Source organism: Callorhinus ursinus, unplaced genomic scaffold (assembly GCF_003265705.2).
Source record: "Callorhinus ursinus isolate GAN/ISIS: 27379988/994484 unplaced genomic scaffold, GSC_fseal_2.0 scaffold45, whole genome shotgun sequence".
Taxonomy (NCBI): Eukaryota; Metazoa; Chordata; class Mammalia; order Carnivora; family Otariidae; genus Callorhinus; species Callorhinus ursinus.
In genome coordinates, this window is record NW_027397107.1 from 682,898 (window position 1) to 709,389 (window position 26,492).

The 26,492-nt window shown below is 59.1% G+C and overlaps 1 protein-coding gene across 2 annotated transcripts in view; it reads right to left on the reverse strand.

Annotated features, from left to right (window-relative positions):
- Window positions 1-2,905: 2,905 nt before the first annotated feature.
- The window catches only part of RASGRF1 (Ras protein specific guanine nucleotide releasing factor 1), a 96,428-nt gene continuing 72,841 nt past the window's right edge, over window positions 2,906-26,492 (reverse strand). For both annotated transcript variants that reach the window (XM_025893292.2, XM_073882139.1), the window contains 10 exons: window positions 26,098-26,204; window positions 25,555-25,667; window positions 24,773-24,833; window positions 21,777-21,880; window positions 20,439-20,523; window positions 17,662-17,859; window positions 13,774-13,853; window positions 7,737-7,854; window positions 6,716-6,784; window positions 2,906-4,202 (listed from right to left, as the gene is read on the reverse strand). In XM_025893292.2, the coding sequence (XP_025749077.1) occupies window positions 4,110-4,202; window positions 6,716-6,784; window positions 7,737-7,854; window positions 13,774-13,853; window positions 17,662-17,859; window positions 20,439-20,523; window positions 21,777-21,880; window positions 24,773-24,833; window positions 25,555-25,667; window positions 26,098-26,204 (1,028 nt within the window). In that variant the 3' untranslated portion in view covers window positions 2,906-4,109. The remainder of the gene's footprint in view (window positions 4,203-6,715; window positions 6,785-7,736; window positions 7,855-13,773; window positions 13,854-17,661; window positions 17,860-20,438; window positions 20,524-21,776; window positions 21,881-24,772; window positions 24,834-25,554; window positions 25,668-26,097; window positions 26,205-26,492) is intronic.

The window sequence follows — 26,492 nt, forward strand, 5'->3', positions numbered from 1 at the left end:
GCAGTCAGTCACCCCCAGGAGGATGGCTTCCAGATGGTTGGCCAGACGGTCCGAAGCAGGAGGGAGGTGTGGCTGTAGCTGGAAACCTGCGGGTTATTGGCTGCATGGGTGTCCTCTCCCAGCTGGGTCAGGAGCTCCAGGAGGTCAGAATGCGGTGGGATGCTGCTCACCAGGTATGCACACGCGGGAGTTTGATGAATGCTTGGAGTGTGCGTGGGTCTGGGCGGCACCACCGTATCCTGTGACAGCAAGGCCTGCCTCTTCAGACCCCTGCCCCCGCCCGCCATTGGGACGGCTGCACCCGGCAGCGCGGGAGCCTGGGGCCAACGGACAGATCAATGACACTGATCCTGTTTGCATTGCAAATGCTCAAATTTTGTGCATCACGATGCTCGCATTGATTTTGACTTTTTAAAAGCATTAGAATGTTACCTTTACTACAGAGATTTTTGGCAGCCCCTTAAACTTGACACCTGTTGGGGGGTGGCGTTCCTCCGGCCTCACTTTAGTCGTGCCCCGAAACAGCTCTGAGCGCCGCCCAGCGCCTGACCCCGATCCTGAGCGCCTGCATTCATGTGAGTGGTGACCTCGCCAATGCTGGGACGGTGACATCGCGGTCTTGCGTTATCCGGGTCAGGTCGGGGGCCTTGGCCTCCTCACCACCCCCTGCCTGATCGTCTGCATGGCGCTTACCACCCTGCCCTGGGCATTTCCAAAACTAGCCCACTGCCTGTTGCCCAGCAGAGTGCGAGCCTGGCAGGGGGCAGAGACCCTGACTGTATCGCTCCTACCGGAGTCCACGAGCCCGAGTGTTCTGTAAATACTTCACGAAGGAACGACAGTCAGGGGTTGTCAGGCAGGTGCTTGCCTTGTGCTCATGATGTCACCGAATCTTCACGGCAACGCGGGCAGTGTTATCGTCCATGGTTTACAGAAGGGGAAACCGAGGCACAGAGCGGTGACATAACTTGCCCAAGGTCATACGGCTGGTGAGTGGCCAGACGGGGATTTGAACCTGGGCAGTATGGCTGAGCACGGGGCATTCTGGGTAACTTTGGGGTGCAGGGCCTGTGCACTGCGCCGTGTGGAGCTGCTGTTCCCATTTCCACCCACCTCTGTGACCAACCCTGAACCCCCACAATGCCCCCAGATGCCCCCTGGGGAGAGCACTGTGCAGCGAGATGCCTTCCCATCAGGAATAGACATACCCCGGGCTCCGGTGCATCTGCCGCCTCAGGGTCTGCTCATGGGGGGAGAAGGGCCAGGCGGTCCCCGTCCTGAAGCCAGGAGGCCAAGGACCCCCAGTTGGGCTTTTCGCCTTCCTTCCTAGGACGGCTCAGCCACGCCTGGACCTCGGGGTTGTCGCAGTAGCCAAGGCCCATGGAGCCCGGCACGGCCTTCGATGCCAGAAGGGGTAACAGCTCGTGGCTTCACTTTGAAGAGGCATGTTTCCCGTACGCCCTCCTGTGGACCTCAAAACGCACTGGTTCTCCCCTACCGTAACTGTTCATCCTGTGCTAAGCACTTTCCGTGAGTTAGCTCATTTAATCCTATTCTGAGATGAAGTATTTTCATCCCCATTTTTCAGATGAAGACGTTGAGGCTCAGAGAGGTTGAGTGACTTGGCTGGGCTCACCAGCAGGTAAGTGGTGCAGTGGGCGGTCACCACCAGCCGGGTCCTGTGGAACCGTCCCTCTCAGGTCACAGCAGAAGTGGGCTGAAGAGTGCCTGCAGAGACCGCAAGGGCAGGTGCGCCCGCTGGCCGCGGGTCTCAGGGAAGGTGGCCCTGGGAGGTTCCGGAAGTGGGTCTTGCCCTACTTTGGGCTTCGTGCCTGTAACTGAGGGCGGCGTGCGGGCCCCGGCCCCCGTGGGAGACCGTCAGGGGTGCCCCCGGCTGCTCCCCCCGCGGCGTGGGTGTGGGGCTCAGACCCTTCTTCCTCGACGCATTCCCGCTCACCCTCTGTCGCCGCTGGGTGCTTCGGGTGGTGGCCAGGAGCTGCCCTCCCCTCTGGGAATTCTCGTTCCCGGGGCTTCCCATGGCCTGATGGCCCCCATCTCACCTCCGTGTTGCACGCTCACGCTAGCCGTTCCCGAGCAAGTGCACTTTCTCACGCTTCTGGGCTTTCTCTGCCTGGGGTGCCCCCCCCCCCACCTGCTCTGCCTGGCAAGTCGCCCTTGCCTATCCCACCACCTCGTAACTCTGTGGGGCTTTCTCCAACCCCCCACCACGTGCCCTTTCCTCTTTTGCGTCCCCAAGGCCCTTCCCGCCCCATCATCTGACAGAGGCTCAAGTGATCTCTCTCCAGAGACTGAAAGATGCTGCAAATCCTTTGCTCCGCTTCCCATTAGGAGGAGCAGCTTGGTCCCCTTCTCTTGTGACCCAGCGGGCCTTGGTGACATGCTGGATCCCTGGGATGTTGGAGTCTGAGGCTGGGTCATAAGTAGCCTTGCAGCTTTTGCCCGAGCCTCTTGGAAGGTGGCTCTTGGGACCCAGCAGCCACCCCAAGGAACCCAAGCCACAAGGAGAGGCCAGGTGAGGGTGCTGGGTGGACAGCCTCAGCTCAGCCCCCCGCCAACATCAACTTCCAGCCACTGGACGCCCCGCCCAGTCGAGCCTTCAGTAACCCCAGCTGCTGTGACCGTGACCTCAGGAGAGCCCCATCCTCAACCCCCAGGACTCAGAAACCTAATAGAAACTGTTTCAAGCCATTAAAGCATTGGGGTGGTTTGTCCCAGGGGTAGCAGATCACCAAAACGGTCTCCCTCATCAGACCACGAGTTCCCAAGGGCGGGGTCCATGTCCTTGTCCCTCTGGATCTCTGGCCCCAGCCCAGCAATCTGCTAAGGACCAGGGGCTCCTCAGATACCCTTAGAGTGAATGAATGAAACCCATCAAAAGTCACTGTTCACCCTGAGATAGAAGAGATTTATTAGCAAGAGGTAATCAGGAAACATATATTTTTACAAAAATGGAAATTTCTTTTTTTTCCAAACAAGCTGTAAGTTGAAATATTGTAGGACTTGAAATAGAATTCTCATACCACTAGGTATTGCTTACAGCAAAAGTTGTTTGTCTGTCGTCATGAGCATGCCTGCCGCTTGAGTGAACCCGCGCTCTCTACTGTACAGTGTAAAAAATCGACGGTAGTATTCACAGAATAAGCACTACGGTACTATATTCCTGCTAGAAGGCGCTCAGACAGGACCACAGTATATGCGATAAAAACACTCGGTTATTGATTCCCTAGTTCTACGGTGTGGTACTATTTTCACAAAGCAGACAGACTCAGAGCATCTCAACGGAAGCTTGGAGTGACCATTGGGCAGCTAGGAGAGGAGGAGTGACGTGTTCTGTGTCCCCGACTTGCAGTGAACGCCGGGCCGCGGTCAGTGCAGGCCAGCGCGACCTGGTGTTGTGACTCCATGTCCCTCGGGGTGCTCCGGGGCCTCGCCCGGGTTCACGGAGACGGCTACTCATGCTACCTGGTGTGAGTCCTAGAGCGCGCAGCACGCAGTGCCGGCGCGAGGTGGTGGTGCTGGTGTCACGGGGCATGGTCCTCAGTGGAGGGGACACCCCTCCGTCCGGGTTACCGGGAGACGGGGGAGCTTGGACCCCTGTGATTTTGGCTGAAAAAGCTGCTTTGGAAATTGGCATCACCGTCAGCGGGAAGATCTGTGAATGACTGGACTTCAGGGTGCGGTCCCCTCCCGCCTCCCCCCACCCCCCAGTTAGAACAACTACATGGAACATGCTGGGAGGGCACCCGGGGGTGGGGGGCGGACGCAGCCCGGGGGCCGGGGCCGGGGCGGGCCGGAAGCAGGACGGTGCCCAGGCTCGCGTCTGCACGGGCTCCGTCCTCCCTTCCGAGAGAGCGAGGGGCCGGGAAGACTCGGACGTCGTCGTTGGAAAGAACCAGGAGCTGCGGGACGCGGGGAAGGGTGACGTCGGAAACGGAGCCGAGCGCCTATTCCGGTCTACAGGAATCTAAGAACGAGAACGGACTGGTGTTCTTGGAGAAGCACATACTAAAGAGGAAAATCCAGGAACCAGACGACTATGTACAACGTCACACAGCGCGTGTCCGTGGCGCGGCTGGGGCCGGCCGGCTTCAGGTGGGCAGTTTGGGCTCCATGCGGAGAGAGGACTCGTAGAGGCTTTCCTCGTCCATCACGAAGGACCGGTCCAGCAGGTACTGGGTCACCTGAGAGGAGGAAGAGACAGAAGGAGAAGCGGCCACAGGGCTGTGGGGCCTCTGGGACACCAGATGGCGGACGCAGGGCCTGGGAAGCAGGCCCTCCGCGGGGCGGCCAGGCCGGCGCACGCCGCTCACGGGCCTCACGCCGCGTTTTGCCTTCATGTTGTCTCGGTATTGTCATTGAACATCGTCCTGACAGTAATGCTAAGTCACGGTGGGTCAGCATGACCCTCGACTGCTTTTCTTTGGCGGAACACTAGATGAAATGTTTTGGGGCTTTTTAATTTTTTTAAAGATTCTAATTATTTATTTGAGAGAGAGAGCGAGAGAGCGAGCGAGTGGAGAGAGAGGGAGAAGCAGACTCCCTGCTGAGCAGGAAGCCTGATGCGGGGCTTGATCCCAGGACCCTGAGACCACGACCTGAGCCGAAGGCAGATGCCTAACCAACTGAGCCACCCAGCCACCCAAAACCCTGATTTTGGGTTCCAATCTTGAAAAAAAAATCGACCATGTCAAGTGTAGAATCTAAGTGGTGGGTGTCTGGGGGTTTACATGTTCTCTCAACGTGTCTTTATGCTGCAAAGATAGATTTAAACATTAGGTTGACAGAGCTCCAAGCCACGTTCACCCCAAGAAGGAAAGTGGGAACGGGCTGGGTGAGGGCTGGGGCTCCCCGTCTGGTCTCGCATGCCTCACTCCGGGGAAAAACCTTGGAGTGGACAATCCGGAGGACCCACGGCCTGGCTGGGTTCCTACAATTAAATGTGCCTGAGGGGCCAGAGCCCAACCCCGCCCCCCCCCCCCCCCCCCCCCCCCCGCCCCGCCGCCCCGGGGAAGCCCCAGCTTCGCCGAGAGTCTTTCCAAGGCTCGTTCGTTTGTCAGCTGTGGAACCAAACACATCACACGTCTTACATCGTATTTGGGCATCTTCGGATGGCTGCTAAAGCAAAATCACGTCTCTGCCGCGAGCGTCTTGGCTCCCGGACCCTGTGCTATCGTGGGGGCGGGAGCGGCTAACAGGCTGGCTCCCAGTCACTGACAAAGGGATGACTGTGTGGTTTACGCTCTCACCAACACCTCCAGGAAGCGGACTCCAGACGTCACAGTCTAGGTTAGTCCACACCCGCTGATAAAGATGTGAGTGTCTGGAGCTCCAGCCTCCTGCCAACACCCCTTTCTAGATAAACCTACAGAAATCTGGACACTCAAGCCTCCTGGGCACCAGCACACGGACCAGCTAGTTCTCTCCATCACGAGCATGCTCAAGGTCGAGCTCCCACAGTTCTGCGTCAGGGGAGGTGGGCCGCAAACGGCACCCCCAGGAAGCGGTCAGGGACAGGAGAAGGGGCCCTGGGCCTGATCCAGAGCCTGGCACGTAGCACGTGCTCAAGAAATATTTGTGGAATGAGAGAATGAACACAGAGCAAGGGGAAAGGGGTAACTTGATAACTCACTGGTTCTTCTCAAAAACATTCTCAGAGGCCAAATCTGCTGTAAAGGAAAGTGAAGCTTGACTTTCTGGGTTGCGTGGGGGTCAGTCTGGGGCTGGACACTTTGTGAGCTGTGAGCTAGAAGGCTGAGAGGCTCTGGACGGGAGGGGACGGATCTCTGGGCAGAGAAGGGATCATAGGGTTGGGAGCCAGAGTTTGGGTCAGCAAGTCTCAGTGACTTTATCTGTAAAATGGGGCACATGGTTCAGAGAGTGAAGTGAGATCAACATGCTGTCTTTACAAACGCAAATTAAACCAGTTCTGTAAGCTCCTTTCCTGGCTTCCCAGGGTCCCTCAGGACCAGGTTCCGGATCCTTCCGGGAGCCCAGGCTCACCTGGCTCGGCCCGCCTGCGGCAGCCACCCCCACACAGGCCCTCCCCACCTCCCGGAGCCAGTCTTGCTCACAGGCCCCCCACGTGGGCAGCACCCCTCTGTGTGGACCTGCGTGTGCTCTCTGCTGCCCTGGTGGTCGCAGCCAAGGGCAGACCCAGCCTAAGTGCCCATCACGACAGAGCTGCCTAAGTAGGTGCTCTCTCTGCCGCTGTAAGGCCAATGGTCTTAGAGACAAGCTGTTGAGGAAGCAAGGGACTCGGAGCAACGCTGCCACGTCAAAGCAAGTCAGCTGGGCGAGCTCCTGTTTGCACAGAGATGGGGATCCTGCTGCCTCTGGCGGGGGACTTGGTCGCGGGGGGGCTTTTCACTGCCTGCCCTTCCCACCTGTGACTTGTGCAACTAGGGAGCGTATTCCTCTTCAAAAGGAAGTTGTAAACGCTGCCTTCCTTGCCTGGTGGGGGATCAGACGGGATCACCAACCATCTCTGGCCTGGAGCAGCAAGGTCGGCACCTGCTGCGGGAAGGTCAGCGGAAAGGGGAGAGGGAGGGCTTCCTGGCTGGTGTTGGAGCGGCGCCCAGGGGAGCCCGCGAGCGAAGGGGGTTGGATGTGGAGGCACGAGGGAGGAAGGGGCGGGTGGTCCAGAGAGAGCACCTGTGTGAGAGCCGGAGGGACGGACGGTGCGTGGGCCGCTTACCTTCACTTGGTGTTCTATTTTATATGCAGTTTGTTGAAACTGGCGAATCTCTCGGATAATATGAGATATCTGTGAGAAGGAGGGGAGTTTAAGAAGACAGTTTGCTGTCTCCGCGCCCCCGCTTCGCAGAGCAGAAGGGGCACCAACAGCCAAGCCTGACGTCGGTCTCCTAATTCCCAGACATGCCAACCCCTGGCAAGCCCCACCGAGGCAGGTGCTTTCCTTTGAACCAGCAGCCTGTTCCCATGGGTGAGACTGGTCAAAACTCTACAGGTTAATGATGCAAGGGACAGAAATGGTATCGTTCCACGAGTGGGGCAGGCTGGCCAACATCCCGAAGCAGCCCCCACTTCTCAGCAAAGGTCAGGCCACCTGCCACGTTCTGAATGCCCGCTGTGGGCAGGCACCGCGCGAGGGGGCCCTGACCCGGCCCCAGGACAGTGCTCCCGGCTTGCGTTTGACCGAGAAGCCCTTCTAGGGAAGGAAATCTTCAGTGGAAGCCCATCACACAGCACCGACCCAACATCCCGTGAGAAGGGAGACAGGCTGGCTACAACTCTGGCCCCCGCCCCGTCCCAGGCCCCAGCAATCTCTGGGAAAATTTGAAACCTATTCGCTTGCGCTTGGGAGGTGCTGTGTTCATGATTTTGTTGGGCCCCACGAAGCAAGTGTCAGTATGGACACTAAAAGAAGGGGTGCAAATAAAGGCACAGGCCTTGGGTCAGACAGACGCGGCTTGAGACCCAGCTCTGCCCTTCACCCGCGGAGTGACTGTGGGCCGGTCGCTGACCCCTCGAGCCTCAGGTTGCTCCTCTGGGGGGTGGGGCATACCATGCCGAGAGCACCCACCCTTCCGCTGCAGGCATCATCCGAGGGGGCGCGGGGAGGCCGGCTGGCGGGGGAGCCCCGGCTCTCGCTGGAGGAGTCAGACCCAGGCTTCCGAGAGCACGTGCCCAACGGAGCGGGCCTGGTGGTCCTGGGCTTGGACGGCCCCCCCCCGCCGCCGCCCCGGGAGACTTACCATTCTCATCTTGGAGAAGTTGACCAGGCCGTCCTCCGTGTAATTGGGCGTCCCCTCTTCGATGAAGGCCAGGTCGGTGAGGTACATCCCCAGGTAAGGGACACAGGGGGGGTCACAACTTCGAAGCGAACGGCATTAAACAACAGTTTTTCATTTAGAACCATGAGCCTCTGCTCACATAGAGCACCCTGCATGCATCTTTTGCTTTGTTGGAGGCAAAGGGCTTTCTCTTCACTGAGAATCACGGGAACTCTTGGGCCCAGGATTGTCAAGTGGCTCTGAGGGCGACGGGGTGACACGGTACCAGCAGGCCCGGGGCCTCTCCACCAACGGTCTCCTCCCTCCCTGAGCCAGAAAGCCCTCCCCTACCTCTCCGCCCTGTCCGGGATGCAGCCCCCTCCCCCGTCTCTCCAGTGAAACTCTCCATCCAATCCTGCTCTAGAGTCACCTCCCGGTGGGCTCTGCAGCCCCCACCCGGTTCTGCCAGCTATGGTACCCAGCCCCCCGTGCCATTCTGCTCCTTGAGACTTCTCTGCCTCCACATCTGGCCCCATGGGGATGTCCTGCCCACCCAAGCACAGGGGTGCCTGAGCAGGAAACCCTGGCCCTCTGAGGTCACCCTCCTGCAGGTGGCCTCTGGGCAGGGGGTTGGGGGACAGTGTCCATGACAGGTGACTTTTTGGGGGGGCATTTTTTGGGAGATGGGGCCCAGGACTGGTGGACTACACCTCTTCGATTTGTGGCTCTGAAGCAGGGGCTTTTGTTACGGCTCTGTGGTGGCATCTTCCAGTGCCTCTGGGTGGGACCAGGAAAGGGCCTGATTGAGTGATGGGTCCGGTGGCCACCATGTTCTGGCAGAGCTCCGGGGAGTGCCCTCAGGGGACCCTCACAATGTCCTACAGCCTCCTCTTAGCTGTAGGACACAGATGCAGGGGGCTCTCTGCACGTACCGGCCGGTGCAGCTGACCCCCTTCCTAGACCCTCTGACTTTTGTCTCCTCCAGGCCACGTGGCGACCTGCCCCTCTAGAGGACGGGGAGGTGGGGAGGCTGGGGGGTGGGGGGCAAGAATAGAAACCCAGCCTCCGCCCCGCGCCTGCTGGCTGTGTAACCCCCGGCCAGGTCTCTGGGTCCCGAGGTGCCCCTCGTACAGGCGAGCAGGTGGCGAAGGCGGTGTTCGGTGCTCAGACAGTGGAGTGAGGCCAGGGGACACTCTATTAAATAACACTGATTCCTACGGTAAGAGACACCAGATTTTCATCTGGTGGTGGTATGGCTTTGACGCCTTCTGACGCTGGCCATTTCCTCCCCCACTTCTTCCTTTGTGAACAAGTAGCAACAGGTCTCGGAGTGTTGGCAAAGACCGGGATCCCAGCCGGAACTCGGTAACGTTGCTTTGTTCCCACTGTATCTATTTATGGCAGTAACCTTGTGTGATGGCAAGTAAGGTGGTTTTCCGTTTACTGCCCTGATAGCGTTTTCCTTCTTAATTACATTGATTTTTGGGAGAGCGTGAGTTACTTATAGGGAGACCTGCTAAGTGAATGTAAATACGGCTGGCGCATGGGTGGGAGGTGGGCCCTTGAAGTTGGGGAGAGACCGGGGACACGGCAATCGGTTTTGAACTCTAGGTCTGGACTCTTTCTTGAAAATAATTTAGCAGGTGTTGATCAGATTTTTTTTAAATAAAAAAAAAAAAAGCAGAAGTAGAATAAAAAAAAACATCTGAGTTCATTGCATGGACCAAGAGTATACGTTGCTTTGTGAAGTTTTAGTTCCTGTTATGCATATACGCATTTCTAAAAAAAAAAATATATATATATATATTTTTTTTTACTGTGGGTTGTGATTTAAAAAAAAGCCAGACCTGCACGGGTCGCTGGCAGGCGTCTCTGGGTCCCACCAGACAGTCTGTGACCATTACAGGCCCGGCTTTCCACATCCCGCCCATCTCCCTGCGAGTCTGAGGCATGGGCTCAGGGTGGGCGGAGATATAGTTCAAAGATGGAGAAGGAGCCCCAGGGCCGGCGGAAGGGGGCAGCTTGCTGGCCAGCGGTCTCTGACGGGGCTTCCCAGCTCACCCTGCTGGTTCTGCACCTGATGGGGTAACTTGGTAACCCGAGGCTTGGAAGCACCTCTTGTCTGGGATGGAGGGGGGAGTGGGGGGCCCATGTGGCTGCAGAGTGTTCCTGGGGGCCTTATGAGGTCTCCGACTGTCCAGACTAGTGGGAAGGATCAGGCGTTCCCCTGGCCACGGTGGTGGCTTTCCCTGACCTATTTATGGCGGCTCACAAGCCGGCTGTAGAAACACGGCCGACATGTAAGTTAGTCACTTGCAAGTGGCATCACCAGCCCCATTACCACTCTGTCCCTACTCCCTGCTTCCTAGTGAGGTGCTTCGAGGAGGGGCCCGGGGAAGAGCACACGAGGCACTCGATCACGTGCATGCACATGTACTCGCACGCACAGCAAATCCATACACGTAACCAACCTACCAAACCCAGAGGCGGGCCGGTCACCGTGTGGGGTCACCGGCGTGGAGGTGGCAGGTGGGGGCAGGTGTGTGGAGGAGAGGGCCAGTGGAGGGTCCCCAGAGAGTGCCCCTGTGCGGGGAACTGACCTGAAGGAAAGGCAAGCATGCTGAGGGCCCTTACGTCTGGCTAGCTCTGGGCTTTCCCTGGGGGCACCCCGGGCCCTCTTGGGTGGGGTCTTGCCCTGCCTGGATCAGGGCCCACCCACAAGAGCTGGTATGGGGTGGCTTCCTCTGCTGACAGACCCCTCACATGCCCGTACCTGGGGTTTTAGGGAAAAGAGAGGAAAGTGCCCCACTTTCCATTCTAAATGCTGTCTCTGGCTTTCTGGGCAGTGCCTAGATGTGGTCTTGCCTTTCTGTGGTTGTTTGGGGTCCCCAGCTGGGATGTTTCTTTCCACCAAGAAATTCTTGATGCTGTCAAGGGGGACGGCAGGGATCACAGGGTACCAGCAACTGAAAGTCAGAGGCGGCTGCCCATTGGGCTTCCACCGAGGGGTCACCTCTCCCTTCTTCCTCCTCTGCCCTGCCCCGGCAGGCGGACGGACCACTCTCCCACCCACTGCCTCTGCTGCCTCTGGTTAGGGCCCTCCTCTCCTTCCCAGGGAGGTTGTGAGGGGCACTCAGGCTGGGCTGTGTGGCCCGGAACCCCTGTGGCCAGGGCCCAAGCCTCTGGCATGCGGTGCAAGAAAATTAGGCACTCAGATTTGGGGGAAAAAATTGCCATGGGGCAGGAGTGGAGGCGGGGCCCAGAGTCCAGTCTTGTTTTTTGCCACCTGGACACTAACTGCTCTGTTGTCTCATTAACGGGAGACCGGGCTTTGCTGGGTGGGCACAGGCAGAAAATCAAGGCGGGAAGAGGTATTCGGGATGTTGGAGCCCTTGGACTCCTTGTAACCCCACAGATGGGTGGATTTTCACCCCTGTGAAGAGGAGGGTCTGGTGAGGGGCTGGGGGTCAGCCAGCCGACTGGCTCCCCCATGGCCACCCCTGTTTTTCACTCATTCAGCAGCCTGCAGCGAAAGCCCGGCCCCCGGGGTTCCTCTAATGGCAGGCTTCCTAGTCAAATTAAAGCCAATGTGCGGATAGGCAAATGTGCGCTGGGTTAAGATTAGACCGGGGGGGGGGGGGGCGGCAAAACCAGAATTGACCCCAAAAGGGCTGGTGACCAAATTTTACTGACAAATTTAGATCTCAGCCAAATCCTGTGGCACGGAGCTGTGGGAGGCTGTGATGGCTGGCAGGCTGCCAGGAGGGGACAGCCTCACGGGCTCCTCAAGGTGTGGGTTTGGGGAATGAGCAGGGCAGATGACGTCATGCTCAGGGTGTCCGGGCAGGGGACCGACAGGTGCACACAGCAAGTGCTGTAGGTGGACCTGGGGGGATTCAAGAAGGTGGGAGAGGGGAAGAGGGGTCAGATGTAGGGGTGAAGTCTTGGCTGGTAAAGGTAATAAGGCTATTCCTTGTCATAGTGTTGTGGGCTGGGACCCACATGGTAAGGCTCAGCACGGCTCCTTATCCGGGTCACCAGCTGTGCCCACAGACTGCCACTGTCCCCTGCCTGGTGAGATGGACCCCTGGGGCCCACACGGCACGGATCTACCGGGAAACCACAGCGCCTCTGGAGAAGGGGCACAGGACACATCTGCCCCGTGTCTCCCCAATCTCTCGTTCCCCACAGGGCTTGGCCTACGCGTCCATAAAGCAAGAACCTGGTTTGCACGAAGGCCTCAGCCCCCAGAATGCCTGGAGACCCCGCCGCCCCGCGTGGCAGGGAGTGGAGGTGCCTGGGACAGTCACTGACACAGGCCCAGGGGAAAGGGGAAGACAGCATGGGGACCGAGACAGAACAGGGGCCATGGAGGCGCGGAGGTGGCGGCGGATGTACGAGGAAGCCATGGGAAGGCAGATGGAGGGGCGCCCGGGGCGGGCGAACAGGTTGGTGAATGCACGATGCGGCAGCCCTCACAAGCACAGCCCAGGGGGCTCCGCGGAGCCCAGGCACCAGAGACACAGCACAGATGCAGGTGGGACATCTGTCTGGGGACAAGTACGTGGAGATGCGTACAGCAATGGCACATGGAGCTGGCAAAGGGCGGGCCGGGGCAGCGGGGGGCCAATGAAAGGGCTGACAGGGCTGGCAGCAGGGTGTGCAGGCCTGCCGGGGGTGTGGGGTCTGCCTCGTCCCCAGGCCCTGGGGGCAGTGACCGTGTGGTCTGTCCTGACGGCAGGACAGGTGCTCGTGGGCTCTGTAAGGAGCCAGGACCCCCGGGGGGCGCAGGGTCTCTCCACGCGGTGCGGGGAGGAAAGGGTGAGGCCAGCCCGGCTCGGCCCACGGAAGGATGGCAGAGCCCAGCGCAGCGGCCCGAAGCGCACAGCTGCGGGGGTGACGGTGAGCGCGTCGCGCATGAGTGGCCACGGCGGGGACCGCTGGGTTGGGCTCTACTCTGCTGGGACAGCCACATAGGACGCAGCCTCGGGCAAACCGAGCGCTGGCCTCAGAGGCTACTCTGTGCCAAGTTCTGGCTCTGTCACCACTGCCCCAGGGCCTCAGTGTCCTCGTCTGGAGAAGCGGGATGGGAGAATCTACGTGCAGTGGTGGTTCTCTGGGGGGTGATTTTGCCTCCCGGGGTAGTCGGCAACGAGCGGAGGCAGTTTCGGTGTTTAGAACTTGGGGAGGGGGTACTGGCATCTCGTGGGTGGGGACCGGGGCTGCTGCTAAATATCCTACAGGGCACAAGACAGCCCTCGATACAGGACCATTCTGGTCTAATGACAAGAGGGCCGAGGCTGGGAGGCTCTGCAAACAGTAAGGTGCAGCTGTTGGGGGGGCTCTGCAAACAGTAAGGTGAGGCTGTTGGGGGGGGCTCTGCAAACAGTAAGGTGCAGCTGTTGGGGGGCTCTGCAAACAGTAAGGTGCGGCTGGGGTCTCTGCAAACAGTAAGGTACAGCTGTGGGGGCGCTCCGCAAACAGTAAGCTGCAGCTGGGGGGCTCTGCAACAGTAAGGTACGGCTGGGGGCTCTGCAAACAGTAAGGTACAATTGTTGCCCAAACCGCATTTCTTTGATTCTAAGATGCCATTTTCTGCACAATGCGGTCTCGTTTGGAGGACTAATTCTCATTTAAAAAAGGAACGCAATCACATTAAATTAACACATTGACCTTAGGGCATATTCTGATGTCAGAAATATTAAAACGTGGGCAAGTGTGCACGTCAGAATGGAGGCCTCTGCATCACAGCTGTTGGGCTCATGGGGACGGTAGCATGCTCCCCCTACCCCCTCCTCTCTCTCGGGAAAGGCCACCGAGACTCTGGGATTTCTCCAGCAGACCACAGAGGACGAAGCTGACCCACTCTGGAGGTCTGGGGTGCCTAGGGGTCTTGTGGGTAGACGGTCGGACAGACAGACAGACAGACCTCCTGCTCCAGCTGATGTGGCCCGTGAATGCTTCTGCAATGCGGTTCTACAATTTAAACAGTAATGGTGACAAAATGACACACACTTACTTTTTCAGAGCTTCTCTCAGATTCTTAAATCTGCCCTCTGATGATACAAGCTTTTGGAGCTTATCAATCAAAGCTTTTGTCTAGAAAGAATTAGAAGCATTTACTAACACGTGGCATGCACTGAGGCCCAAGGCACCGGCCCACACTCCACGGGCTGCCCTTGGGGCTCCAGAACCCCCTCTGCTCTGCCCCATCATGGGGCAGGGCGTTTCTGGGGACCGCCTGAGTCTGGAACCTCACCCCCCAGCTCCTGACGAGTCAGACACGGACCCTTGTCCTGTGTGTCTCCAGCATACACGCACCCTTCAGAAACACAGAAGTGGGGCGTGGGGGACCTGGAAACCCTGGGCACCCTGAGAATGGGGGGTGGAGTGGGGCTTGGCAACTACAAGGAGCCCCCCTCCAGGGCAGAGCTCTCTCACGCACTGAACCCCAGGGTTGCGGATAAGGGTTACACCTTCACCTGTAGCTCCCAGGACCCCACGTGAATGTAAGAATCGAGAAGGGAAGATGGCAGACGAGCTGATCCTCTAGAAGAACAGGCTTTGCAAGGGAAGAGCCAACCCCCGGCCGAGGGTCCCGTCTGCCGCACGTCAGGCTGGAGACTGGCGTCGGCCTAAGTGAGGCCGCCCTGGGTCCGGCTTGGCGCTCCTTTCCTGGTGCGGCCGGGGAGCCCCTGTGCCTTGGTGGCCCCCACTCCCTCATTTACACAACGAGGAGGTGGACTAGAGAGCCTGCTTTCTAGCTCCCGTCCTCAAAGTCCAGACCGTGGCCGAGGGGACATGGGCCACAGCCCCTAAGCTTTGGGCCAGACATTTTCTGAGAAGTCTGCCCCCAGAAAACGACACGATGGGAGAAGAGACCCACGTGTGCTGCCCAAGGGGCGCGGCTGGAAGAGCACCCCCTTCCGGTTGCTCCCCGACTGATGAGAAGTGTCGTCACTGGTGTGGACCAACCCTGCTCAAAGCAGAAACGTGTTCTGGATCCCCTGAAAGGGACACACACAGCCACGGGCACGGGATTCTGCTTCCTCCCGAAATGGCTGCCCTCACGGATCTGTCCTGAAGCCTGGACGCCCAGGCCCACCTCCGCCCCGGCGTCTCAGCGTCCTCCCTGCACTATTCCAGAGTTTTCTGTCCAGGGCTGCCGCCCCATGCGCTCCTCCTTCCCACCCGCCTGGGAGGAAGGACCTGAGGCGTGAGGCCAGATACGGCGGCTGAGAGTCCGAGACCCGGGGGCCTGGCTGGGCGCTGCGACCAACCTCAGCGAGCACACAGGCAAGGCTGCATACCTCGCAGAGCGCTGGGTCTCCACGTTCACATCTGGAGAATGGGAGGGTAGGCCCAGGTATTCCCTAAAGGCAGTAAGAGCTCAGATATCCTAGGACCGTGGGCCCCACAGAAGCTAGATCAGGAGGCCCCAGGGGCCACGTAGCTCCAGACGAAGTATCACCCGCCAGTGGTCGTGGGAACCTAGGGAGGGTATGCTCACATGTGGAGGTTTGGGGTATACACTTGGGGCCAATCTGTGGCTGTGAGTTGGGCATGCTTTGATTCCTTCCACATCTGTGTTCCTCTGGGGCGTCGCTCTGTCCAGGAAGGAGCTCTGCAGCCTGGGAGACCACGGGATTTTCCCAGCCACTGCTTAAAAAACTGAGTTCCGAAGCCACTCAAGTATCTCCTGGTGGGGCCAGGAGCTCAAGGGGACACAGGCCCCCGGGACCCTGGGCGTCTCTGCTGCGGGCAGAAATAAGGGGCACTTGGAATATGTCACTGAACCCAGAGACCAAGCGAGGAGCCTGCCTTGGACGTGGTGTGGAGGACAAAGGTATTCAGAGAGCCCCCGGAAGCTCATCCCTTCCCGTCCACCAAACAGAACACTTCCGGATGGCCAAGGCTGCTCCCTCACAAAGGGGCCCCGAGGTATTGGGGGCCAAAGAGGGACTTCTGTCCCCCCAAGAATGCAACCATCCTCCGGAGGGGCGATACACAGATCTGTTAGTCATCTGCACCCGGAAGGCCGCCCCCCCCTTTCAAGAGGATGGGGCAACGGATGGGAGAAGAACAGGGTAATGGAGCCACAAGTCCCCACCTAAGCCTGACTGCTTGACTCTTGCACGGGCTGGCCTGGACTTGGACCCAATGCTTTCCTGCTTTGGGCCAGCACATTCAAGCCAACAATGAAAACCCGATGCTGGGGCTGTGTTTTAGGCCCTGCTAAGAAACGTAGCCCCTCTGGTGGGTCTCAAGTATCCACAGGACACCTGCAGAGGGACAGCAACCGTCCCTGGCTGGTGCTGGCCAGGGACTGTGCAGACACATAGGGCCCAGCCGAAGGGCTGGGAGAAGCCAGCAGGGCCCAGTGGGCCACAGAGTGTGCAGATCTGCGTGCGCTGTCCAAGGCACCTCTGACGTTTGGACCCAGGTCCTGAATGGCATCTGAGAATGCAGGCCACGCCATGCACCTTGACCTCTAGCTGCCCTCCATTTGCACTCCCCTAAGAGAACAGAAGACTTCGGGATGGTCAAGGTGGTTCCCCCTCCCAACTTCAGACCACGGGTGATGCTGGGGAACAAGGCCAGGAGGGTCACGGAGCCCCCAGTGTGGTGGGAAAGTGGGGCTGGTCTGAGGGCAGGGGGAGAAAGATGCGGACCCGGACTAGGCCCTCAGACTCCGCCACCTGCCCTGCCTGAGCCCTGACAGGCCAAACCAGCCTGGATGACTCGGGGGTCCCACAGCAGCCTGCTCAGCCCCTGGCTTCAGGAGTTCCCAGCGCCGCGTGCCACACACGGCCAGATGTGCCCACGCCTGAGTTCCCGAGCTCCAGCCTCTGTTCTTTCCGGGAGCCCCTGTCCTTGTCTTAGCCCCGGCGTGTCTGTGTGTGAAGAGGCAAGAGGTCCAGGCTTGCCAGGAGCAGGGCCAACCCTGTAACACGCTGTAGGCTCACTGTCACCGGGGCCAGGGTGGCCAGATACGGGGAGGGGCGGCACCCCAGGCCTTCCTGAGTCTGGCTGCTTAGCTAAGGAAGAGGAATTTATAGACCTGCTGCCTGTCTGGGGGCGCAGGATCGTGACCTGCCACTGGCATGAGGATGGTGGGGCAGGTAATAAAGAGGAGTGAGGAGGACTCAGTGTGCAAATCCAGAGCTGTCCAAATGAGACAGGCCCCTTGGAGACACTGGGCCCCACAGAGCCCACCCAGCTGCAGGACCACAGACTCCGCTGCCAAGTTATCAGTGCCTTTAGAGGCTTGCTCTGCCCTTTGGCGGTGCCTGTCCAGCCTCCTGCACACGTGTAGGCTGGGGCTGGGGAATCCACCATGTGCACGAAGGAGGTGGCCCCACTGTGTGCTCCTCTTAGGAGAGCTGCCTCCTCACGACCACAGTGTAGGGAACTTTATCCCCGAGGAAGAATCCACATTTCAGAATCATGTTCTGAATGAATAAAGATCAAGCTCACATTTAAGATCACTGATTATCCCTGGTTATCCCTGGTGGCCAAAAGGGCTGGTGAGACTAGTGTCCTGGGAAGGAACTTGCAAGACCATCCGGCCACCGTCTCGGCAGCCCTGCAGATCTGGATTGGCATCTGCACGAAGCCACCACTCTTGTTCCAACACAAGGAAAAGAGCATTGGACCAATCGTCACTGTCTTACATGCCCTGCTTTGCAGTGTTAATTATTCAAGTGGGAATTAAAGTTCCATGGGTCCCAGTGCCACATTGGTGGGCCCGATACCTGGTCCCAGTTGATAAAGGAGAAGAGGTTCACCTGGGAGTGTTGGCCCTCACCCTGTCCTTTGCCCACCTATGGATGTCCAGAGGCCAGCACTCTGGTGTCCCAGCCCAGCCAGCCCCAGGCAGGCAAAGGTGCCGGCTTCCCGCCCGCACCTGCTTAGAGACTTTGAGCCACGTCTTTTTCAGCCGGAATATTGCGCTCCGGTTCATGGACGAGGTGATCTCCAGCACAGCATTATAGTTGTGTAAGCAGCGGCATATGTCGGCCACGGCCACCCATTTCTCGATGGCGCTCACTCTTGCATTGATGTCCTCATTGCGGATGATTTCTGAAGCAATCAAGTTGCTGATCTTTAAGCCCATGCAATAAGACAAGAAAAAAATACGAGTCATAAGTATTGCAAAGCTGATAAATCACCATTATTTGCAGATGATAGGATTGCCTGTTTGAAAATCCCAAGACAGTGCTGGAACATTACCAGAACAACTATCAGAGCTCGTTAGGGTGGCTGGTTAAAGATTCAACATACAAAAATGAGAAGTTTTCCTATGTATTGGCCATACCAACTAGAAGACACCATGAAAAAGATCTTCATAATCCCAGTGGAAATGTGTAAATTACCTAGGAACCTAAATTGATGCGAACTTTGGAAGATCTTACATAAAAAAATGTACCTACATGAAAAAAAAGGTTTTAATTATGAAGAAAAAGATCAAATTCCCAAATGGGAATATAAATACACCATTTTTCAAAACTAAGACATGACTTTAATGCAATCCAATAGACATGAAATGGGAGCTTTCCTGAGAACCTGACAAAGCGATTCCACGGTTCATCTGGAAGAATAAGGGAGAGCCAAGCTCTGTGACAGTCTCCACTGTACAACTGGGGCTTGGGGAGGACCCATGCTTCGTGGCATCCCGGTCTCACATATAAAGTGGAAGGGGTCTCCCTGCCCCCACAGACAGGCACGTTCACAGGCACAAATCAAATGTGGGCAGGACTGGGGGCAGTTGAGGAGCTGGGCATGGGACCAAAGTATTGGTCCAAAGCATCCTTTGCAATTTCCTATGAATCTATAATTATTAAAAAAAAAGTAAAAGAATATTTGTTATAAAAAAGTTAAGGTAATAAAAGGACATTTACAGATGAATAAAAACTGTAGGGCTTTACTGTCAAGAACTCTTTTCAAAAATAGTTTCTGAAGGATGTATATCAAAAGGATGGATTGTAAAACTAAGAATGGAAACCCCTGAAGAGAATCAGGAAGGAATGATAACACAAAATAGTACATATACTATAACTCTTAATTACATCGAAGTGATAAAGGTTTCTTTTTTTCCACCACAAATATTGAACCCAAAACCAGTTTTATATATAAGTTATACAATTTTTTTAAAGGAGTAGCTCAATAGAATCTTCCAGAAAATAGAGAAAAAAGAGTATCTTATAACTTATTCTATGAGGCCAGTATAATCTCAATACCAAAACCAGATACAGACAATACAAGAAGGAAAATCACACACCCATTTGTTTAACATACCACGTCCATGTTAGTTTGTCCCCGGAACGTGAGGGTGGTTGACTATTAGAGAAAAATCTGCATTCACCACATTAGCAGACTAATGGGGGTAAACCATAGGCCCATCTCAATAGATGTGAAAAAAAGTGTTGATAAAATTCATCATTTATCTGTGGTAAATACCATTAGCAAACAAGGAAAAGAATTTCTTTAACCTCATAAACAAGCATTATCCCAAACGTGGAAATAGGGGAAGTACTCTGGAACCACCACTGAGATTCATTATCAACATTTGCACTCAACTCCGTCCTAAGGGGCTGCAGGCTGCAGGGGTGCACGCAGGCACGAGGGCGGGTGCACTCCGGGCACCTCGGTTCCCTGCCCTCATTCTAGCCCTGATGCTGGAGAGCCCGGTCGGACTCAATGAGGCAAAGAATCAGAGAAAGGTCTAGAAACAGTGGCAGGCTGTGATGGTCTCGGTCATGGAGGCACACATTCTGTGTCTGGTGGAAATGCCGGATTTTAAGAGAGATGGCCAGATGCCAGGTGGTGGTGAGGACAGCCCTCGGAGGTGGATTGCGTGGGTTCAAAGCAGGCTGTCCTGCTGTGTCATGTTGGGGATGGAATTTAACCCCCTTGGGCCTCAGTTTACCCGATCATAAAGTGAGAGAGACGGGGTTAAACGAGATGATGATGACGAAGCCCGCGGGGCACCGGCCGGCATGAGGCAAACAGGCCGCTGATGCTTAGGTCGTGTCCTGGCCCTTGGCTCGCCTGGGTCCCGGGCACACCCTGGGGCAGGGAGGGTGCGGGAAGGTGTTTCTGGGACCCGCCCACCTTCTCCATTTACTCTCTCCAGCTCCGACAGGGGCCCTCTGTTCTGCTGCTGGGTTCCCTACAGGGCTCCGCCCCGAGCTGCAGTAGGGGGGTCTCCTGCCTTTCCTTCCGACAGCCAAGGAGCCTCCCTGGTGCGGGGTGTTGCCCGGGCAGCCCGAACAGACCGTCAGGACAAGCAGAGTCCTGTGCTCCAGCATCCAGCCACCAAGGGCTGTCACTTGGGCGATGACTCGGCTCAGAGTGCCCTCGGGGCTTGTAGGGGGCGGGAGCCGCCGGCGCCCTGTGCTGGAGGGGGCTGGAGCCGGAGCGGTCCTGGGGATGTCGCCGGGACACGTCTTCCTCCAGCCAGACACTCGTCAGGAGACCCCAGGCATCCGCCCTGGGAGCCTTGGTCTCCTTGTGTCTACAAGGTGCACTAAGAGTCGGTGTGAGATTATTGACGCCTACAAATCACAGGAGTCCGGTGCCTCACGTGGGGCCCGCTCTTGCACCCAGCACCTCGAGGGTCCTGCCAAAGAAAAACCCAGAAGAGAAAGGCACTGTCCCCTGACCCCGGGCCCCCGTACTCACGTCATTGAAATGCTTAGTGGTCTTCATGATGTAAGGGGTCCGTTCGTTCTTCTCCAGTTTCATCCAGCCCTGTCCGAAGAACTCCCTGTGGGAAGTAAGGAAACCCAGGGCCAGTGAGCTCTGCCTTGCTCAGTTCTTTGCTGTGATTTCTCTGCTCTTTGAAAGGCTTTTACTTCTCGGGGAGGAACTTCCTGCAGAGCCCCAGAGAGGAAGGGATCCTGGGCTGGCGTCTAGCTGTGCCTGGCCCTGCTCAGGGCCTCATCTGTGAAATGGGAACATGAGCACACTTTCCCCACGGGGCTGCTGCCAGGCCAAGACGAGAGACTCTGCGGGAGGCACATCATCTACCGTGGAGTGCAGAGTGCCGGCTGGTCCTGTTCGGGAGCTCGGGCCTGACGGGGAGAACTCACATCCCAGGCTGGTGTGCAGAGAGGAAGATCTGCAGTCTACGGGCGGAAGGGGAAGGAGCCCGCAAGCCAAGCCGGCCGAGTGCTCTGCTGAGGAGGACCACGGGGGAAGGCCACAGACGGCCCGAGCCTCCCAGGGGAAGCTCTGCGTTTGGTGAGGGACCCCGGCCGCGTGCTGTGGGCAGGAAGGGAGTGAACTGGGTTTGAAAAGATTCTCTGTTTCTCCTCCCAGAGCAACCGGGCTTCACCAGGAGATGCGGCAGGTGTCCGAGATGCTGCCACCCTCCACCCGGTGATGGCCGGCTGGAGTTTCCGGAAAGCAGAGACCAAAGGCCCTACAGCGGTTCAGAGCTCAGATCCGAAGATCCCAATTTTGGGAAACTATTCTCAGACAGTTGTCAGAAACTCAGAAACACTTGGTTACGAGGAGGTTGACTGCAGCTTTAGATACAAACGTGAAAACTGCAAAGCACCCCATGGGTCCGAGCACCGTCGGGGAATACCGTGAACTTATTAGAGAGGCTGTTAACGGATGTTGGTGGTACGCTGGGAGCTCCAGGAAGGTGGTGCGAATTCATTTAAACAGTGTAACTACCAAGAGCACCCAGGGGAGACTGACTACAGCCCGGCATTGGTGATGCCAGACCTCCGGGCTTCTTCAAGATCCAGAGCTGCCCACCTCCCCCAACTCCTGGGGCACGCACGTGTGCACACTCACACACACGCGTGCACACTCACACGCTGCGTGCAGAACCTGGGGCCAGGGAAGAGGATCCTCCTGCACCCCTGCGGACACCCACGTCTCTGTCCCCCTGCAGAGAGTGCACGTGGCTCGGGAAGTCTAGCGCGCAGGTCCCAGGGATGCAGCGAGGCCGGCTGCGGGGAGGAGGACCCGGAGGACCCGGAGGGCCCGGCACCCGCGCCCACTCACTCATAAGGGATCTTCTTGAAGACGAGGTGGTCTAGCAGGGTCAGCTGCTCCGCGATCTCCAGGGCCGAGTGGTTTTCAAAGGGCTCTGCCTTCACGCCTTCGGCCTGAGGGGAGCAAGTCCTGAGTTAGCCCTCTTGGATTTCTGGCTGCTTCTCGGACAGACGTGGTCTTGGCCTAGGTTCTGGTGGGTGGGGGAGGGAGGGGTCGGCGGGAGCCTGTGCTCTGTCAGAGCTCACGCGGCAACGAGGCGGCCTTGTCCCAGCCGTGACCGAGACCACAGAGACGTCCAGAGGACTGCGCGTGGCCCACGTCACTCAGCAGGAAATGGGCTGACTGGGCCTGGAGCCCCGGCTGTGACTCCCAGTGACCCGTCCCTCCCCTCAGGTTCTGTCTGGACACGTAGCCGGCTCCATAGCGTCTCCTTTGAAGACTCAGCAGGTGTGGACTCACAGGTGTGATGACCGTGGGCACCACCTTTACAGCTGTCCACCGCCTGCCCTCCGCCACCCCCAGCCACAGGAAGTCCCTGGGAAACACTTGTCGGGGGACCAAGGCCCCAGTGGCAGGGGTTTGATCAAAGGTGGACATGGAGAGGCCAGTGTCCTTGCCACAGAGGCCCCATGGATGGTCTGCTGGATCCGGGAGGGGGTGGAGGAAGCTGGAGAAGAGAGGGGAAGGAGCACCAGGGCTGGCCGTGGGAGGGGCCTGTGTCCATGAGGGAGGAGGTCGGGAACGAGAACCACCCCGACCTCCAACTAGGCCACATGGGACAGAAAGGCCAGCTACCCTGCCCCGAGGCCCCAGGGCCTGGGCTGAGCCCCCCAGAGCTGCACTGCTTACAAGGGAATGGGGTCCACGCCATAGCAAGGGGGCAAGCCCTCCCCCTAACTGTCTGCCTGCCTCCCTCACCCACTCCCTCAGCAAACAGTCACTGAGGGTCCTTGCTAGACACTGGACACAGAAGGACCAGAAATCACTGTCCTGGGCTTCAGGGAGCTCCAGCCACGGGATGGGGCAGGGACGGAATGCAGGAAAGTAGAGGAAGGGTATCCACGCAGTCGGCCATGGGCCAGAAGCTTAGATGCAGCCGCATGGGGACACGAAGCCATCAGAATGACAAGTGGGGATAGGAGCAGCAAGTTTTGGGGTAGGGACCCTCCTGGGGGCCCAGGATGGCTGAACTGTCAGGCCTGAGGGCCTGTGGCTGGCCTAGGCCGGGGAGAGGCCCGTGGGGGCCGGGCAAGGACAGGCAGGCTGCTCACCCTGTTCCCTCTTGGTCACCCAGGAAACAAGATGACCCTGGAGGGGAGGCCAGAAGCACAGCTTCCCCCACCTGCCATGGGGCCAGGCAAAGTCTCCCTGCAAGCAGCCCTTAGGCTCTCTGGTGAGGCCGCTGGAGCCTCCTCCACACTGGAAGTGCCCCCACGGGCTCTCTGGGCTCTGGGAACAAGTCAGGGCTGGGGGGCAGCTCAGCGGTGCTTTGTTCTGCAAGAGCTCAGGATGTTTGCCAGGGAGCAAGGGGCTCTCGTGCGCTCGAGGGCTAAACATTCCAGCTGGCCCATTGGGCAACTGCTCTCCTGTGGGCAGGCGCCAGGAAGCAGCCCCGTCTCCCAGGGCACAGCTGGAGTCCTGCCCCAAGGGTCAGTGTGGTGTCTGCATGCAGGAACAGCTTTCCTGCCTCGGGGGCCCCCCTGGCTGAGTGCTGCGCCCAGGGGGCAGGACGTGGGCCGCTACAGGGAGGTGCTCCCCTAGGTGCTCCCCGTGAGCGGCCTTGCCCATGCCCAGGCCCCAGAAAGCTGGTTTCAGGAGCCAGGAGGGGAGGGGAGCGGTGGGTCCAGGCCCCAGAGTCCTCAGTGTGAGCCCCGAGTAGGGCAACGACCGGAGCTCAAGCCGCCAGTTTGGGAAGTGAGCCAGGGTGGGGCTGCGGGGGGGGCGGTCAGAACCAGTCTGCCTTGAACTTCCCTGGCCACCATGGTGGCAGGGGCCCAGGCTCTGGGGTGGCTTGCGGTGGCATGCTGGGGGCACACCCCTGACCCGGAGGAAGAAGTGGGCCGGGCCAGGCCCTGGGACACACATCACTCCCTTCCACTGCGTGAACCGCCACCATTAGCTCGCATTCCTCGTGGCAAGCACAGCGCTCCCCGGGGCGCCCACATTTCTGGGCAGGTGGCCAGTGGCACCCCGACTCCTCGGGATGAGGCAGCATGGGATGTGGGGTGAGCTCTTGCTCCGGAGTCGGAACCGAGCTGAGTGCCAACACCAGTTCTGACACCGCGACCCTGGGTGGGGCGGCTCACCTCCCCAGACCCCCGCTGCCTCATCTTGAACGCGGGGGTGATGGTGTAGACTTGCCGCTGTTGATGAAAGCCTGGCACGGGGTCAGCACAGAGGAGCAGCCCACCAACCCCAGCCGGGGCCCCGGCCCCCCTCCTGCAGGGACCAGAGAGCAGAGAACACGCAGTGGGGGCTGGGGTGGGGCCGGTGAGCAGAGGGTGAGGAGAAGAGGGGCAGAGGCGTGACGGTTTGAATTTCCTCCCTCCAAAATGAGGCGCTGAGGTCCCACTCCCTGGTATCTGGGAACGTCACCTGATTTGGAAATAGGGTCTTTGCAGATGTGCCCGGGTTAAGAGGAGGTCACTGGGATGGGTCCCGATCCCACAGGACTGGAGTCTTTATAAGAGGGGGGCTTAGACACAGGGAGAGACATGCTCAGGGAAGGTGATGCAGAGACACGCAGGAGTGAGGACCGCCTGGAACAAGGAGGCGGACATCAGAGGTTCAGGGCCACACGCCAAAGGCCGCCCGGGGCTCCGGGAAGCTGGGAGAGGCAGGAAGGCCCCTCCCCGGAGCGTCCTCCAGCGACGCCTGACTTCCAACCCCTGGCCTCCAGGACCCGGACAGGACGCAGCTATGAGTCAATCTGCAGTGCTCGGCTCGGCCGCCCCAGGGCGACGCGTGCTGGAGGGGATGGCCCGGTGAGCGGGAGCCCGGCTCACCATCTGTGTGATCTCCTCCAGCGTGATCTGGTTGTCGCCCGGGTCCTCCTGGGTCAGCGTCCTAGGGGACGAGACGGCGCGATGGGCCCCGTGCAGCCCGTACCCCCACCTCGCCTCCCCAGGCAGGTACCCGCGGCTGCCTCGTCTCTGCTCTGTGCTTCCCGAGCCGGAGCCCACTGCCCATTTGTCAGGGACGTCTCCCTGATGGCCTGACCGTCAGGACTCAGCTGCCTGACCCCTGGCCTCACCGTCTGCACAGGAGGAAGACGGACGAGTTCGGGGATGAACACCGTAACCCTTTTCCGTCCCGCAGATGCCCCGAGCACCGGCAGACAGGAGCGAGCCTGCCCCGCCCGCACAGCTCTGGGCAGCAGTGCGAACGCTCCTCCTGGGGGCGTCGTGGGTGGCCATGTGGCTCATGTGACTGAGGAGCTGAACCCTCAATCCGTGAAGATTTAACAGCCCCGGGAGGGAGCGGCAGCCACGACGGGCGCCACGGACCAGGCAGGAGTTGGGGGCTGTGCAGGGAGAACGTGGTTCCTGCCTCCAGGGTGTCAAGGTCTGAGGGGAGGAAGGACACATGGGCCGCCTGCCCGGGGGCCCGTCGGCAGAAGCGGGGCGCACGGCCCCCCGGCGGCTCAGGGCTCCTGCCCCCGCACCCCTGCCTGAGGCCAGCCTGCCTGGAAGGGCCTCCCCGGCTCCCTGCCCGGGGCCGGCTGCGTGGGGCAGAGCCTGGGCCCCGGGCAGCGGGCCACGCTCAGCAGGGCTGGGGCCGCCCATACCTGATGATGTTGGCCGCAGCCTTTCTCTCCTGGGTCAGCAGCTCGGGGTCGTGCATGACCTCCTCCAGGAAGCTGATCACCTTGCATCTGAGCTCGTCGTTGGTCTCAAAGTCCTGTTGGGGGAGACACGCTGGCCCTGGCCCCTGTCCAGCCACACGCGGAGGGCTGCCTGCCTTGTCATTGTTTGCCCTGGCCGTGTGGGCGGGCCACCAGGGGAACCTAGAGACCCTTAGGTGTAAAACTCTGGGCAAGACCGAGGGTCATCCCCTGGCCGGCTGCACTCCAAGGCCAGGACCCTGGGGGTGCGAACCTCCTTGGCCCCCTGCTGCAGACGGAGGTGGAGGGACATAGCCCCGGGGCCCGGGAATGTCCTTGGTGCCCTCCCAGGCCAGACACTGGAGCAGCCCCTTCGGAGGGTGCTGGACGGCTCACCTGGGCTCCCTCCCTCCCACTGTCCCCGAGGCCGTCCTGCTCACGGTCCTGCTCGCGGTCTCAGAGGGCAGCGGCTCCTGGGGGCCGGCGCGGGGGGGGCCTCCCACCCACCTGAGAGTGTTTGGAGACCCAGTGGCGGAGCACGTTCAGGACGCGGTTGGTGGCTGCTCGGCGGATCACGAACTCCTTGTCCCCGTTCCTCTGGTCGGGGGGAAACCCTGGTGGCACAGGGGACAGAGGGTACAGGAGGGCCAGAAATGGGGCTCAGTGCTCGTCTGGATGTAAAGCCCAGGCCTGGGGGAGCTGGCCACTGCCGTGGCTGAGCTTCTGCCGTGGCCGGGCCACTGCCATGGTTGGCGGGAGGGCAGCTTCCGGCCGGGGGTCGGTGCTGGCCAAGGCCCGGAGCAGCAAGCCCTGAACACCGGGAGGGGGACAGCTCCCCGGGGCTGGGGTGGCCGGCCTGCAGCTGGGCTGAGCCCACGGAGGGAGGGGACCCCCTCCCGCGT